General features: G+C 54.5%; 1 protein-coding gene across 1 annotated transcript in view; it reads left to right on the top strand.

Annotated features, from left to right (window-relative positions):
- The first annotated feature begins 10939 nt into the window (after positions 1–10939).
- The window catches only part of LOC123323637 (collagen alpha-1(V) chain-like), a 20509-nt gene continuing 15433 nt past the window's right edge, over positions 10940–16015 (top strand). Inside the window, exons 1-2 of the mRNA XM_044912079.1 lie at positions 10940–10967; positions 15456–15623. Of these exons, the coding sequence (XP_044768014.1) occupies positions 10940–10967; positions 15456–15623 (196 nt within the window). The remainder of the gene's footprint in view (positions 10968–15455; positions 15624–16015) is intronic.

Genomic DNA, 16015 nt, shown 5'->3' with positions numbered 1-16015 from the left:
TTCCGGTTCATAGCCTTTGCCTTCTTGCTGTGTCCTCATGCAGTGGAAGGGGCGAGGGTGCTCTCTGGAGCCACCATAGGAATTTGGGGGGACACAAGCATTTAGTAGCACTGCCCTCACGCTTTCCCCTTTCCCTGACTGAGCGCAGGTAGAAACAGCTTTGCACCCGCCTTGGTCACAGACACTTCCCATGTCATTACTAACTGTAAATATCCCCATGGCCACTGGTCATTCACTGTATGCTTGCACTGGAGTTTACCTCTCTGCTGCCCTTGAGTTGGACTTGTCTTGTTTCCAATTGTTTGCTGTTATAAATAACACCTGGATGAACATCTTTCTGGTAAATCCTTTCTGCCTCTCATTATTTCCTCGGGGTGGATTCCTAGACGCTGACTCACGGCATCAGAACACAGGAATGTTTTAAAGCCCTTTTATTGCAGATGTCATTCCAGCCAACAGCGGATGCTTGTTGCCGGAGCTACTGTGCCCTGGGCAGCATTATCCCCAGGTACCAACCCCAGGTGGGCCCGTGTAATAGAGTGGGGCTGCCTGCCCTCCGGGAACCGGTCACTGTCCCCCTTGTGCTTCTGGGGGGCAGCGGGGTGCTGTCACGTAAGGTCGGGGACTTGGCTGGGCTGCCTAGGTCTTTAGGGTTTGGGTTTCCTCATCTGGAGAACAGAGCAGTACTTCCTACCCCACAGCGTTGCCCTCAGAAGTGGGTTATTAATAACACTTATGACTCACGTGCATCCAGAGCTTGAGATGTTTCCTCCTACTTAGAAGACATAAGGGAATCTTCTGGGACCAAATGGACAATCAGTAGATGCTCACTGTGTCCCCTGTGCTCCCCTTCCTCTCTCTGGCGGTCTGTGCATTTGCTGAGTCCCTGCTGTGGCCCGCTGAGGAGATGGTGATATCAGGCCCTGCTGATTGTAGGGTTTCCGGGTTCCCTCCCCACCAGTCCGTCACATGGAATGAGTGTGCACTGGAGCCCTGGTGAGGGGGGCGGGCTGGAGCTGGTGTCTGGGGTGCCACAGGGGTGGGTGGGAAAGTGGGCTAGCCTGGGCAGGGACAGGCTGAGGGGTGAAGGGAAGGGCCCGCTTTCATTTGGGCAGTATCCTCGCTGGATTCTTGCGGATGAACCATCTAGTAGTGAAAGTGGGTTCCGCACAGCCCTGTCCACTCTTGTACTTTGCCAGTGTCTGGGGCTGCTGACTGAGCCTGTGGGCATGGAATCTGCGGTGGTGGGGGCAGGGTTTGGAACTCCACTTCATCAACCCTCCCAGGGAGTTCAGCGGGACTGGTGGTGTAGACTCAGGGGCAATGGCTGTGCAGGCCCGTTCTGAGTTCTGCCATCAGTTCATGATGCCTCCTTCAGGGGAGCTGAGCGGTTTTGCACAGTTCTGTGCTCATTTTGTGTCCATGTGGCTGGTTTTGAGTCATAGTTAGAGTGTTCTGAAGACTTGCTTGGCTCTAGTGATTGAAAAATGCCTTCTGGTCCTGGACGAAGTGACATAACATATTTCTCCAAAGGTCAGAGTGACCCAGTGCAATATTCTTTTACTTGGATCACGTAATTGAATAACATAATTTCAGCGCTGGAGACCTAGAACCAACAAAACGGCACCAGGATCCTTCCGTGGCTGTGCTCTGGAAGCTGTTCCATCTGGGCCTTGTGAGGAGCATTCAGGCAGGTGTGCAGGCCTTGATTGGACAGACGCTGGCTTTAATTTGTAACAGGAAATATTCATCTTAACTTCACTTATCACATTGTTTGCTTTGTGACATAATAGGTGTGACACCATCTCCAAGGGCTAATTTTCCTCTGTTTCTAAAGTTGTCTCTTCCAACGAGAATTTCAAGACAGACACCAACCAGTGTCAGTGCTGGAAGACCAGTGAGTCAGCAGACACATTTGCCTTTTGTCCACATTTCAGTCCGGAAGGGCAGGGTGAGCTGGACTCAGGCCTTACCAAGGGGGGCCCTGTGAGGATGTGTGGTGTGGGGTGGCCCACTCCAAGTGTCAGACTTGGGAGATGTCACATCCCTGGGAAGTGCAAACACAGTTTTGTTTAATGAAGTTAAAAATTGCCCACCATCAAGGCAATGGTGAAAAGATCTGTGACAGTCCTGCAGGTTTAGTTTTAGGTGGACATGGGGAGAGGACAATTATTTAATCATAATGCCATTTCCTGTGGGACACTAATTGGCATTTATTATTCCATTGATTTGTTATAAAAGCAATACCCACCCCAATCATAGAAATGTGAAAAGCTACTAAGCAGTATAAAGAGGAAAATAAAAATGAACCATAATCCCTTCCTTGTTTACACCATTCATGCAGCCAAATAAATTACCAGCTGAACATTTTGATGTATTTATTTTCCAGTATTTGTTCCATGCCTGCATTTACAAAATTGGGACTGCAGGCCACTTTGTAATAATTTTCAACTTAAAATATGCATAAATCTCAGTAAATGAGGAGTAAAAGGGAATTCCCTCCACCTGATAAAAGACATTGATGTAAAATCTATATACTGAATTCTCTCCCCCCCTGGGGTCAGGGACAAGGCGAGGACATCTGCTTCTACCATGCCTATTCAACATTGTGTGGTGATCCTAGACAGTGCAATAAGGCAAGAAAAGGAAATACAAGGCATGTATATTGGGAAGGGAGAAGTGAAATTGTCTTTACTTGCAGACCACATGATTGTCGACACATTAAAAATTCTAAAGACTTTACAAAAGAATCTTCCAGAAGTAATTAGTAAATTTAGTGTCACAGGAGCCAAAGTCAATACAAAAAGTCACTTAGTATGTCTAGAGCATAGAGATGAACAGTTGGACATAGAAATTTAAGCAGCCACTATATGGGGCAACCAAATATGAAACACTTAGAGATATATTTGACAAGATAATTGTGCACTGGAAATTGTAATACATTGCTTAGAGGTATTAAAGAAGGTCTGAAGAGTTGGAGAGGTATACCATGCTCATGGACAAGAAGATTTAATATTGTGAAGGTATCATTTTCCCCCAAAACTGATCTACAGATTCAGTGCAATGCCAGTTAAAATCCCAGTAGGCATTTTAGAAAAGTAGACATGGACAAGATGATCCTGAAATGTATATGGAAAGGCAAAGGACTTAAAGTAACAAAAAGAATTTTGAAAAAGAAGAATTTAGAGGACTCCTCTTATGTGACTGTAGGACTTACTATAAAACTCTCATGATCAAAGCATTCTGGTGTTGACATAAAGATAGACATGCAGAGAAAGGAAACAGAAGAGAGTCTATAAATGGCCTCACTCCTATATGATTTTTGACAATGGTGCTAAGAAATTTCAGTGGTGAGAGGGTAGTCTTTATGGACAGATGGTGCTGGAACAATTAGACATCCATTTGCAAAAAAAAATAAACCTGGACCCTTTACTTCAAATCATACATAAAAATTAGGATGGATCATAGATGCAAGTGTAAGCTTTAAAACTATAAAGAATACAACAAGAAAGAAGACCCTTTTTAAAAAATCTTGAGTTAGGCAAAGATTTCTCAGAAAGTACACAAAAAGTATGAACCATAAAAAAAATTTGACACACTGGATTTGATCTAATTAAAAGCTTCTGCTCTTCAAAAGACACTGTTAAGAAAATGGGAAGGTAAGCCACAGATTGGAGTAAAATGTTTGCAAAACACATATGTGATAAACACATCTAGAAGAGATAAAGGAATGTTATATAGCTCAACAGTGAAAAGATAAATGACCCAATTTAAAGCTGGGCAGAAGAGTCGAACAGACAGTTCATCAGAAAAGATGTATGAATGGTGCATTTGCATATGGGAAGATGCTTCACAGCTGCAGTCAACAGGGAAATGCAAATGAAAACCACAAGCAGGTACCAGGGCACACACACAAGCATTGGCCAGGATGTGGAGAAACTGTCGTACAGTATCGGGGGGAATGCAAGCTGGTGCAGCCACTTGGGAGGACAGTTTGGCAGGTTTTGATAAAGTCAATCATACTTACCAGAGGATGCAGCAATTCCACTCCTACGCGTTTACCCAAGAGACACGAAAACCTATGTCTGTGGAAAGACATACATGTGAATGTTCACATGCTGCTTTATTACCCCAAACTGGGAACAACACAAGTGCCCATCAGTGCGGAGATGGTGAAGCAAATTGGGGTTGACCCATGCAGTGGAGTCCTTCACAGCAATAGTCAGAGTGGGCACATGAACTATGCGGGTACAGGAGGGTTATGTTAAGTGGAAGACGCAGACACAAAAGACCATATGTGATATGATTCTATTCGCATGGCATTCAAGAAAAGGAAAAACTATAGAAAAAAAGATGAGAAAATAGATGCCAGAGGCCGGGGGTGGAAGAGGGACACAAGGGGCTTTTTGAGGTGATGGAAATGTTTTCTATTGTGACGGTGGTGGGTGGTCAGAAGACCACACATCAGTCAGACTCCTGGGCTGTATACTTAAAAAGAATGAGTTTTAAAGAATGAATTTTACTGCATGCAAATTATACCTCCAAAACCCTAACTTAAAAAAAATGGGGCGTCTGGGTGGCTCAGTGGGTTAAGCGTCTTCCTTTGCCTCAGGTCATGATCCCAGGGTTCTGGGGGTTGGGCCCCGGATTGGGCTCCTTGGCTCAGTGGGAAGCCTGCTTCTCCCTCTCCCTCTGACCCTTCCCCTGCTAATGCTCTCTCTCTCAAGTAAATAAATAAAATCTTAAAAAACAATAAACAAAAAGAAAACCTGGGAGCATTTCCCCAGATGATTGAATATCCCTTTATTACTGGTATTAGTGATCACTTAATTAAATGTTAGTAACATTAGTTAACATTAATATAACAATAAATTAATGAGTGTATGATATTCTGGTATTCAGATGTACAATAATATGTTTGATTGCCCCCCCCACCCCGGGTGGAACATTTACTTTCTTTCAACGTTTCTGGTTTTGCACGTGACTTTGTGGCGAGGGTCTTTAAATTTTTATACTTTTGCATCACTTGGTGTTGGAGGTAAATTCCCACTGGGCAGAGGGAGTGAACACAAATGTGACAGTGTCACCCTGTCTCCTAGAAGGTGTCCGTTTGGGCTCCCATCTGTACTGAATGAGAATTTGCGTCCTTGCCAAAATGTAGTACTTAAAAAAAAAAGTTTGCCAGTTTGATGGGTGACAAAAGAATCTTGCTTTAATTTGGGTTTATTTAATGACTAGTGACATCGAACATGATTTATTTGTTGGTTTTCCTCCTTTTTCGCTGCAAGAGTTTCATAGGCATCTATCAGGAGTATTGCTGTCGTAAATCTCAGCCCCTATTTGTTGCTGGCTTCTTGTGATTATCCTTTGCTGCCTTACAACCACCCAGAACTTACTGTCTTAATAACAGTCCTCTGCTCTAGCAATCCTAGTAGGCTCGGGAGGCTGTGAGTGGGGCCGGTGGACAGGGACCCGGTGTCTGCCCCCCGATGTCTGGTTGAGCTGCTCCACTGGGGCTGGCTGGGGACCTGGGTTCCCTTCACCTGGGCCCCTCGAGGGGCTGCTTGGGCTTCCTCGCAGCATGGAGTCTTGTTCCCAGAAAGACTATTCCAAGCTGCTTCAAGCTGGGACCTCCACTGTCCCCACTGGTCATGTGGTCACAGAACCCCCCTATTCAAGGGAGGGACATACACACCACCTCTTAATGGGCACTTGTGTTAAAGAATCTGTGGCCATTTTCAAACTGCCACATTTAAAAAATGTGTTTTGGTATTTTGTTGTGGTCGTTAATACAAGTATGCAGGTTTTGTGTGGCTATATATACTTAGAGCATTTTTCGGAAGTGGAAGTGTATAGGGAGATGAGCAGACATCCCCCTTCACCTTCTACCAGGGCTCGGCCCCTGCCCAGATGGAAGCCCTTCACTCTTAAGTGGGTATTATTCTGAGCCTTTCTGTGTGTGCATTTACATGACATGGTTTCAGGTTACAGAGACAGCTTTTATTTATTTTAACATGAAAGTGATGGCGCTCTGTGAATATTTTTGTGATTTGCTCTTTTCACATGTCTTGGCTGTCTGCCCCAGGTCAGGCCAACGAGATCAGCCCCTTCCTGTCCAGCCTCTGCAGAGGATTTCATACCCCACAGCCTGTTTATTTAACCAGCTCCCGCCTAGTGGGCATTTACCTGGTTCCATTCTTTGCTGTTACAAATGACTGCCTTGGACATCCTTACACCTTTGCAAGGTTTCTGAAGAATTCAGCCCTAATGGGGGGAATGGCAGGTCAATGTGTGTGTGCGTCCTAATTGGGATGCTGTGAAATTGTCTCCACAGTTTCCTCCCTCACTGGATTTATCTAGAGTCCTCAAAACACACATTTCCTTCACTTGTACATTGGTTAGTTCTGTTTAATGGCTGGCTGGTTGGTTGGTTGGTTGGCTGGCTGGTTGGTGATTGGTTGGTTGACTGGTTGGTTGGTTGGTTGGCTGGCTGGTTGGTTGGCTGGCTGGTTGGCTGGTTGGTTTGTTGGTTGGTTGGTTGGCTGGTTGACTGGTTGGTTGACTGGTTGGCTGGCTGGCTGGCTGGTTGGTTAGTTGGCTGGCTGGCTGGTTGGTTCATTGGTTGGCTGGCTGGTTGGTTAGTTCGTTGGCTGGTTCATCCATTCACTGTACTATGTATCCACTCTGGGCTAAGCTCTCTCCTCTCACTGTGATTATGGGTGACACCCTTCTCTCAAGGAACTCACAGTCCAGGATATGGTAGGTCCCTTGGGGCATCTCCTGCTAGTCCAGTGGTGGGAGGGCATGGTGTGCAGGCTGTGGTGTGGTGCTGGGGTGTCACAGTTTATGGTGGGGCCTCTTGCTCTCCTTGAGCTTCATTAAGCAAAGGGGTCTCTTACGGATGCCATTTTGACTTGTCATAATAACTCTTTAGGGAGGGAAGGAGCCTGAGAATCCCGTGTTATTGGTCTACTAACTTTGGCTACCATTCATGGCTTCCTAGGAGAGGCAGGTCCTGTTATTATACCCCCTTTATAGCAGGGAAACTGAGGCTTAGTGTGGTGGAGCTGCTGTGGGTTTTGAGGTGTGCTAGTACCTGATTCCATGGTATGTCAGTTTATTTAGTTCTGAGTCCTAAAGTCAACCACCCCCCCCACACACACACATGCAGGAAGCGTGTGCACCTCTAGGGTGGGGGGGCCAGTGGTCTGGAAATGCTCAGGCCAGTGCAGCCGAGGCCTTGCCCGGACTCTGGAATGTTGGGAGGGTTAGTGCAGAAATGATGCAGACCTTCCACATGTGCTTGATTCCCAGTAGACCCCAGAGAATATTGCTGCATGAATGAGGCCCCGTAGCACCCCAGTGACTGGTACTACTCATCCATTTCACGAAGCCGTTTGTGTGTCTGATCTGGGGCTGGTGCAGTTCTGGCCCATGCCCACCCGCCCTTCTCTGCACACACCCTGAGCACTCCCTGGGTGCTGGGCCTGGGCGAGGCCGTGGATGCAGGGGGCCCCCTGCCACTGTGACCCCAGCTGTCCTGATGGCAGCCAGCCCACCCTCTGGGCCTCCTGGAAGCAGGTGGGCTGAGCCTGCCCCTGCAAACAGCCAACCCCAGCCGGGTGGAATCTGGCGCCTGGTGCCATCCCCACCCCTCTCCTCCAGAACAAGGAGATAAATTACCTCCGAGGAAACTAAGATTAATCATCTGGTTCTCCATCACACCTGGGGGCTCCGCTCCTGGACTGGCTCCTGCTGGCAGCGCCCGTGCCCGCACGGCCCAGGCCACCTCCTCTAGCCCGCGCCATCTTTGCAGCAGGCCGCAGGACCCCTGTCCCTGCTCTGTTCCCTCCTCCTAGGCTGGCGGGAAGATGCCTCCTGTTCCTTGGTTGTGACATTTGCTTCCACTCCTCAGGGTGCTGGAGTCTTAGTCTGGTCTTTGGCAAGGTAGGAGCCGAGCCTGCTTCGTGAGGCCTGGCTGTGCCCTGATGGACGTCCCCGTGCTGCCCTGCTGGGTGGGTGGATTACCTCCTCGTGTGGCCCCAGACAAACCTGAGGGGCTTCTTCTGCTCCCATAGGACCGCCGCCCTCCTGTCCACTCCTCCTGCAGGGCTCCCTCCCATGTGCTCTGCCTCGCCAGCCATTCCTCATGGGAGGCCTTGCCGCTGGTGGGACTTCTTCCCAGTGATGTGTGTGTGTGTACTGAGGTCCCCTTCTCATCTGGAGGGTCACCAGGCTGGACTGTGTGTAGGTGCCCTCGGCCGAGGTTGTGGCACATACATATGTTTGAGCCCCGGGAGGGCACCTGGCCAGCATTCGGCCACAGTGTGGGGTGATGTGGAGATGCCAGGTGTCCAGAGGTGGAAGACAAAGGTCCCAGCCTAGGGAGCGAGTTTCAGACCAGTCCCACCTCTCATGGTGCAGACCAGGAGAATTACCTCCCGACTGTGGCCTTCCTTAGGAATATTGTGCTCCTGTGGGCACACAGTGGGTGCCCAGGGCCTCAGCTGCCTCATCCCCAGAGTATGTAAGCTCATGGTGGGTGCTTGGGGCCTCAGCTGCACCCTCCCCAGGGTATATAGGCACATAGTGGGTGCTCAGGGCCTCAGCTGACCCCCTCCCCAGGGTATGTAAGTGCACAGTGGGCACTCAGGGCCTCAGCTGGCCCTCTCCCCAGGGTATGTAGGCACACAGTGGGCGCCAGGGCCTCAGCTGACCCCCTCCCCAGGTCATGGAGGCGCATAGTGGGTGCTCAGGCCCATACTGCTCCCCTATCTCCCCTCCCACCAGGTTCACTGCACTGGCTTGCAGCCCCAGTGTGTCATCTGTTGGGAGGCCCTTTGGGGAAGGGGTATTAGCTGGGGCCCGCTCAGTGAGGCTGAACCTCCCTCTCCACCTGCTGCTCTCCTGTGGCTTGCAGAGCCTGTGCCTCCTGGCAGCTATCATCTCCTCACTGATTCCCCATTTCCCGGGCATTGCTGGGCAGCTGGATGCCCGTGATGACAGCTCAGTGTCGCCCCTCCAGGGTGACAAGTGCAGCGGAATGGAATGCCATGGGCATTTGCTGGGAGGAAAAGGCCAGCCAGGCCCCTGTGAAGGAGCTGATGGCCCCTGGGGCTTTTCCCAAGGCTGAGCTGTGGCCTGGGGGGCTTCTGGGCCCCAGGAGGATGGAAAAGGGATAGGGTGGCCAGCGTTTCCCAGCAGCCGGGCGGGTGGGGTATGTGGGCTGAGGGCATCCTGCTTATAAGCCAGAACTCAGGGGTTGGCGTGTGCACCGACTGAGTGAGGCCAGGCTGGGGGGCGTCCTGCAATTGGCCCTGACCTGCTGATGGGCTCTGTGACAGGCTCGAGGTCACCTCTGTTCCTCGCTGTCTGGAATACCTTCAGGCTTTCAGTTCTGATCAGCTCTTATTTCATCCTTCCCGTCGCCGTGATGACCCTTCACCCTCAAAATGCCTCCATGAAGGTGCAGTGAGGAGCAGGCTTGGGCCACCCTTCGCCATCTCCAGGCTCCCGTGTGGGCTCACGGAAGGAGCACTCCCGGGGAGCATGTCCTGCTCCCCACCGTCCCTGCCCTCCTCCCCGCACACTGTGGGGGTGGGTGTGGGGGGTGTGGGGAGGTGCTTGGCATTGTTCAGCAGTCCCATCTCAGGCTGATGCTGCCCCAGGCCCATGCCCGCCCCCCATCCCAGTGCTGGTCACTCCTCACTGTGTCCCTTCCCTTTCACAGATGGTGGCAGGGAGGCTCTGGGTTGGAGCCCACTTTCCCCAGGGCCACGGGGCTGGTGGCTGGGGGAGCTGGGACCAGAACCACGTCTGCCAAACCCTAATCCCAGGGCCTTTGGAGGCCCCCGGGGAGGCGGCATCAGGTGGACCTGTCCTGGCTGTCTGTCTAGTCCAGGAGACAGATGCTGCACAAATGATTTGCACAAACAGTCATGCACAGCAAAGCTGCCTCCTTCAGCAGAAAACATCCCCTAGGAGGCCGTGTCAGTGGGCCCTGAGCTCTGCCTTAGAAACTGAGAAACAGGCCAGAAGTAACTGATGAGCACGGTGATGTTGAGCATTGTGAGACCCGTGCTGGGCTCGTCCCCGTGGGAGACAGAGACTGACAGGTGGTCAGGGATGTTGTAGGGAAGGCTGGTGGAGTCCCAGCTGGAGGGGTGGGGACGGCAAGCCCCAGCCAGCTGCGAGCTCCCCGCCAGGCAGGCCCTCGTGTCCCTTCCTGCACGGGATGCTCCATGGCCCACAGGGCAGGGTGGGTAGAGCCAGGCTAGAATCCAGCCCCCTCTAGCCACAAAAGTGACTGAGTGGGGCCTAGGGGTGCTGAGGCCATGTTGGGGGGGTCCCTGGGGGCTTAAGCAGGGTGGTCATGCTGTGCACTGCACAAGCCCGGGACTCTGTTCTCAGAGACCATGATGGAGTGGTCCGTGCAATGCCGTGGCCTTGGTGGGGCGGCAGCCAGTGAGAACTGGGCCTCTCGGGCAGGACCGGGCCCTGATGTTGGCAGAGGAGTCAGTTCTCGGTGATGGGAGCCACTGAAGGGTGTTCCGGGACCGGTGTTCCCAGCGTGGCAGCGAGCCTGGCCTGCCCCGAGGTGACAGCCCTGGGGTGGGGGAGGGGAAGCACTTGGAGACGGCCTGTCCCAGGCCCTCAGCACATTGGCCACCCCCTGCCCTTCTGCTTTGTTCCCATAGTTTGGTCACTGAAGAGGAATTTCAGTCGCGGCCTCCAAAGGCCTGTTTGTTTTTTCAACCTGCTGGGTTGGCCTCCTTGATGGGGCCACAGAGCGCTGGTGGGAGGGCCTCAGCCCTGGGCCACAGGGGCCTCTGCCCACCCCCTTGCCGGTGTGTCCTTTCTGGAAGCAGAGGAGGGAACTCGAGAGGACAGAGTGAGGGCAGGTGTGTTTCCCCGGGTAGCCACGTGGCGCTCCGCCGACATGGAACTGGGGCAGCCCTCGGTGGCAGGTGCCGGGAGCATCCCCTGAGCGCCAGGACGGCGGGGTCCTCCTGAGGTCTGCAGCCCAGGAGAGCAGAGGGACGTGACACAGGGGTGTTACCTCTGCTCATGGAAGGACGCATCTACGAGGTCAGCAAGGTCACCGCACATGGGTCGGAGGTGAATGTGCTGTGCTCCGGGGACCCCGTCGTTAGCTCCGTTTGTCACCTGCCGTTTGTCAGGACTGGCGTGGATCAGAAGCTGAGGGTGGCTGGGTTGTGGCCCCCCCTATGCACCAGTCTGCCCTGCGATCCTGGGATGGTCACTCCCCTTCTTCACACCTGCTCACTTTCGAAATAAAGGGCCCTAGCCCCGTGTTGTTTATGGTCCCTTCTAGCTCTAAAATCAGACAGTTCTGAGGATTTTGAAAGTGGTTATTTAGAGAACTCATGTTTGCTCTTGGCAATGACGATGTTGAGTCTGAAGCATGCAGAACCGCCTCCTCCCCTCCCGCCCCTCCTCTGGGCTCATCCCATTAGGTTCACCTGGCACCCTGCAGACACCTGGCGGGACTGGCCCTGGTCTCTGTCGAGGGGGCTTGCTGCTGGCAGTGCTGGGCTGTGGCCTTTGGAGGGTGAGCCATGGAGGCCTGGGGGTCCCTGCAGGGTGCGGGGCAGCAGCATTCCTGCTGGGTGCTGAGGATGCAGGCTTCGAGCCTCACACCTCCCAGCAGCCCTGTTGGAATCTGGGGTCTTGAGTCTTCTGAGCCTGTGTCACAAGAGGGCCATGGCCTTCCTGCCCCGGGAAGGCAGGGGTGCAGACAGGGGCTGTGCAGGTGACCACGGGATGGAGACAGACCAGCCCAGACCAGCACCTGTCCCCAGAGATCCCCAAGTCCAGGGGCTGTTGGAGCCCATCACCGTGGGGGACAGTGCTGATGGTCACCTGACGAGGTAAAGGTGCTGCGAAGCCCCTGCTCATCCCGCCCCGGGCCTGGGCTCTGCTGGAAGCCTGTTACCTGAGAAGGGACCCAGGGTCCTGGAGATCTGGCAGGTGGACAGGACGGCACTGGTGAGGACACCCTGATGGCAGAGCAACCGTGGGTACTGCTCCAGCCTAGGGGCCCCAGGACTCGGGGGATGGAGGAAAAGGTCCCTTCCCATGGCGGCTCTGGTCTTGAGTGGCCTGGTGGAATCCGAAGGCACGTTACGGTTCCAGGTCCGGAGAGCAGGTTCTGATAACCCACAACCCGGAGGCCACCGGAAGCCATCCTGTCGTCGGCGCGGAGGGACAGAGCCAGGGCTTCAGATGCAGTCTTTGCCCATAGCAAGTGTTTGGGAATACGTGGAGCTTGTTTAGGGAAGAGCAAAAAAATAAAATAAATAAAATAAAATAAAATAAAATATAAAAGGAGAGGACTTTGAGTCCAAGGCCGGCACACGTGCGGCAGCCTCGTGCAGAAGGTGGGGCCGTGTGCCGCCTCCTGGAGGCTCGCTGGCTTGGTAGCCGTGTGACCCGCTGGTGGTCAGGCCATGAGGGCCCTGCGGTCGCCGATGGGGGCTGCTTTGGTGCCTCGTGTCCTCGGCCCCCCGTGGCGTGGAGTCCCGCCGTTCCGGGTCTGGAGGGGCGCCGGGCAGCTGGCTCGCAGAGTGATTGTGGAACGTGTTTCTGGGGGTGGCAGAGGTCATCCTCGTGGGGTTGGTGGACACACTGCCCCCGGCCGTGTGCCCGCCAGTTGTAAAATGTGTCTCCGGTCCCTCTTCGTCCTGCTCTGGGCCATTCGCCCCTGCACCTGCTCACTGGCAGATCAGTTGGTCGATCCCTGCTTCTGTATCCGAGGGTCACTGCTGTCACCCCTGCGTTTCTTTCCAGGGTCCTCGCGCTGCCTCATGGGCACATGGCACCAGTGCCAGGACCCTGCCGGCCCCCAAGCCTTCCCGCTGCCGGCCAGGGTGTCCGCGGAGTGGTTTTCAACCGCTCTCACGCTGAAAGGCGCCAAGTGCCCTGGTTTCCCAAGAAACCGCCTTTCGAAGAGGAGGCTTCTGTGTCAATGGAAGGGAAGTCCACGAAAGTCCTGTCCTGCCAGATGCCTCCCAGGCCCTTCCCACACCTTTTATAAAACTTAAAAATATTTTTTAGCTCTGGCACAGGGAGCCCCTGGCCGGCAGGAGGGGTGGCGTTGGGCCTGAATGGCCTGGTGGCCTTTTCAACTTGTTTAGCAGAGGCCTATAAACATGTCCCTGAGGCTTCTGGAAAACAGCTCTCTCCCATCAGCAATTGAGAAAACAGGTTTGCAAGCTGCCCATCTGGGAAGAGCATCACCAGCTAGTGGGATGCGAGCCCAAGAAACCCAGCCGGGATCTTTGATCCCTCCCCTGGCCACTGCCCGCCTTGGAACTGAGTCTCAGAGATGAGCCAGAGCTTGGGGCCGTGTCACAGGTGAGGCCCCAGAGAGGGGCTGTGCTCACCTGTCACAGGTGAGCTGGCGGCTGGCACGGTCCCCACGCTGTCCCTTCCTTAAGGGTTTCTGCAGCACAGCTGAGTTGTAGAAATGACAGTGCTGGGGGCAGAACTCTGGGATCTGGGTAGCATGGTGTTCTCAGGGCCTGGCCCAGGCTCCTGTCCCCCCCATCTCAGCGAGTCATGTTGTGGCGAGGGTGGTCCCGACGGTGCCATCTGCACCTGCCAGGGCACTGTCCACGGCCCTGAATGCCACGGCCCGGCCCTGCTCCAGGCCTGCCCTCCTGGGCGACGGGCCTCTGTCAGGGCCTTGCTGGATGAGCAGGGAGGGGGCACAGGCTTCAGGGTCCCCACGTGCCCTCCATGGTTATGCTGAGCTCCGGGCGCAGCAGCTGGCTGCAGGATTCCTGGGACTGGAGAAGGGGAAACCGATGCTGGTGGTGGGGGGCTCCTTTCTCACCTCCAGATCCTCCACGCTTGTTAGCAATGTGGGACTTCCCTCTCGAGTGAGTCTCAGGCATGTAGTCAGCCCTCTGGGGAGGGAGGCCGGTGAGCCGGTGGGCTGAAGAGCCTGCTGTCAGCCTCTCTGTCACGCCCGCAGTGGGTGCTGGTTTTACAGTAGCAGGTGATAGAGTCTCACCCGAGTTGCCCTAAATATAAGGACAAACTTACTGACTAATGTAGATGCATCTTCTTCAGGCATGGCTTGATCCAGGGGCTCAAGCAGTGTGGCAGAAGTCTGTCTCTCCCTCCCAGGAGAGGGCCGCCTGCAGCTCCCAATTCATAGTCCATGTGTGGGGCCAGCAGAGCACAGAGGATTCTTCTTTCCCAAAGAAAAGACCCAGGATGGAGCTTTGTCAGGCCACCTGGGGTCCACCTGGGGAACCAACCACCTGGGACAGGGAGGTGCTGTGCCCTGATTGGCCCAGTGGGGCTCACATGCCCAGCAGTGGGGGCGGGGCCAGTCCCCACTCCCAGCCCCAGCCCCACCCCCACCCTGCAGGCCGGTGGGTGCTGGACACTGGGATCCCCGAAACCCCAGGGTGGCACCTGCTGCTCGCATGGCCTGACACTCTGACTCCAAGTTGGAGTTTATTTTCTCTGCCGGGACCAGTGGGGCCTCTTGTTTGTAGTAATGGGAGCTTTCCCCATGAAATCACCTGTTTGGGGCAGGTGTGTGGATCCCAGGCGTGTGGTCCTCAGAGCCTGGAGGTCCCCACTCTTCCCGATGTGAAGGAGGAGGCATGGGCACGGGGAAGCCGGCTCTTGCTGAAGAAAGTGCCCTGGCTTCCATGGGAATGCCCTCAGGCCCTACTGCCCTTCTCTGAGGAGCCCCCGATGGAGGGTCTGGAACTTTCTGGAAGGGATGCACTGATCTGCTCCTCCCTTGTCCTTGGTTCTGCACTGTTTTACCTGGTAGGCAGAGGTCTTCTGGGGGAAATGGAAACTGGCTCTTGCTGTAAACAGTGATGGGGAAATCACATTTTCATCGGGTGACTATGGGGGATAAAATGCGCCAACGGTCTCTGCGGTTCTCGTCTTGGTCACACGGGATGTGCCGACCCCAGAGCCGCACGGCAGAACCCACAAGCTGCCAGTGTCCCGCTCCGGAAGACCTCCCTCCCTCTGCAGCCACTCCCATCAGCAGCGGGGTCCTACCAGCCTCGCGGCTTGCATTTGGGTGGCTTTCCCACGACGGGGTGGGAAAGGGTGTCTGGGAGCCGGACCCATCCAGCACCTGCCAGTGGAGGATGACAGAGTGGAGAAGCCAAGTCTGCAAATTTGGTGGGGGGAAGGCCACAAGGGGCACAGCGAGCGATAGTTCGCTCCTGGTGCGTGGCCGCGGCAGGAGCTGGGCCAGGAGTGCGGTTCTGGGGACCCGGACATGTGCACTTCTCAGAGTGGGCCACCCCGCGCCCCTGAGCCCCTGGTCACAGCTGGTTCTGAGCTGGTTCCCATTCCCTTCAGCCCTCCGTGCGCTCCCCGGCAGGTGGTCTGTGCTGTGTGCTGTTTCTTCCTGCCTGGGGCTAACCCTCCACCTCCCTTTGCTATTTCAGCTCAGCCAGCAGATCTCCTGAAGGTCCTAGATTTTCACAACTTGCCCGATGGAATAACAAAGACAACAGGCTTTTGTGCCACGCGGAGATCTTCCAAAGGTCCAGATGTCGCTTACAGAGTCACGAAGGATGCCCAGCTCAGTGCACCCACCAAGCAGCTGTACCCTGGTAAGAGGCGTGTGTGTGTGTGTGTCCTGGGTGGTGGGACCTGAGCCAGTGTTCTGGGTGCGGGGTGGTGGCACCTGAGCCTGTGTCCTGGGTGGTGGGACCTGAGCCTGTGTCCCAGGTGGCGGGACCTGAGCCTGTGTCCCAGGTGGCGGGACCTGAGCCTGTGTCCCGGGTGGTGGGACCTGAGCCTGTGTCCCGGGTGGCGGGACCTGAGCCTGTGTCCCAGGTGGTGGGACCTGAGCCTGTGTCCCAGATATGGGGTGGTGGGACCTGAGCCTGTGTCCTGGGTGGTGGGACCTCAGCCTGTGTTCCGGGTGGCGGGACCTGAGCCTGTGTCCCGGGGACGGGGTGGCGGGACCTGAGCCTGTGTCCCGGGTGGCGGGACCTGAGCC

This window comes from Neomonachus schauinslandi, unplaced genomic scaffold, assembly GCF_002201575.2.
Source record: "Neomonachus schauinslandi unplaced genomic scaffold, ASM220157v2 HiC_scaffold_125, whole genome shotgun sequence".
Lineage (NCBI taxonomy): Eukaryota > Metazoa > Chordata > Mammalia > Carnivora > Phocidae > Neomonachus > Neomonachus schauinslandi.
Note: the sequence above shows the minus strand (reverse complement) of the source record. Positions and strands in the feature narration are given on the sequence as shown.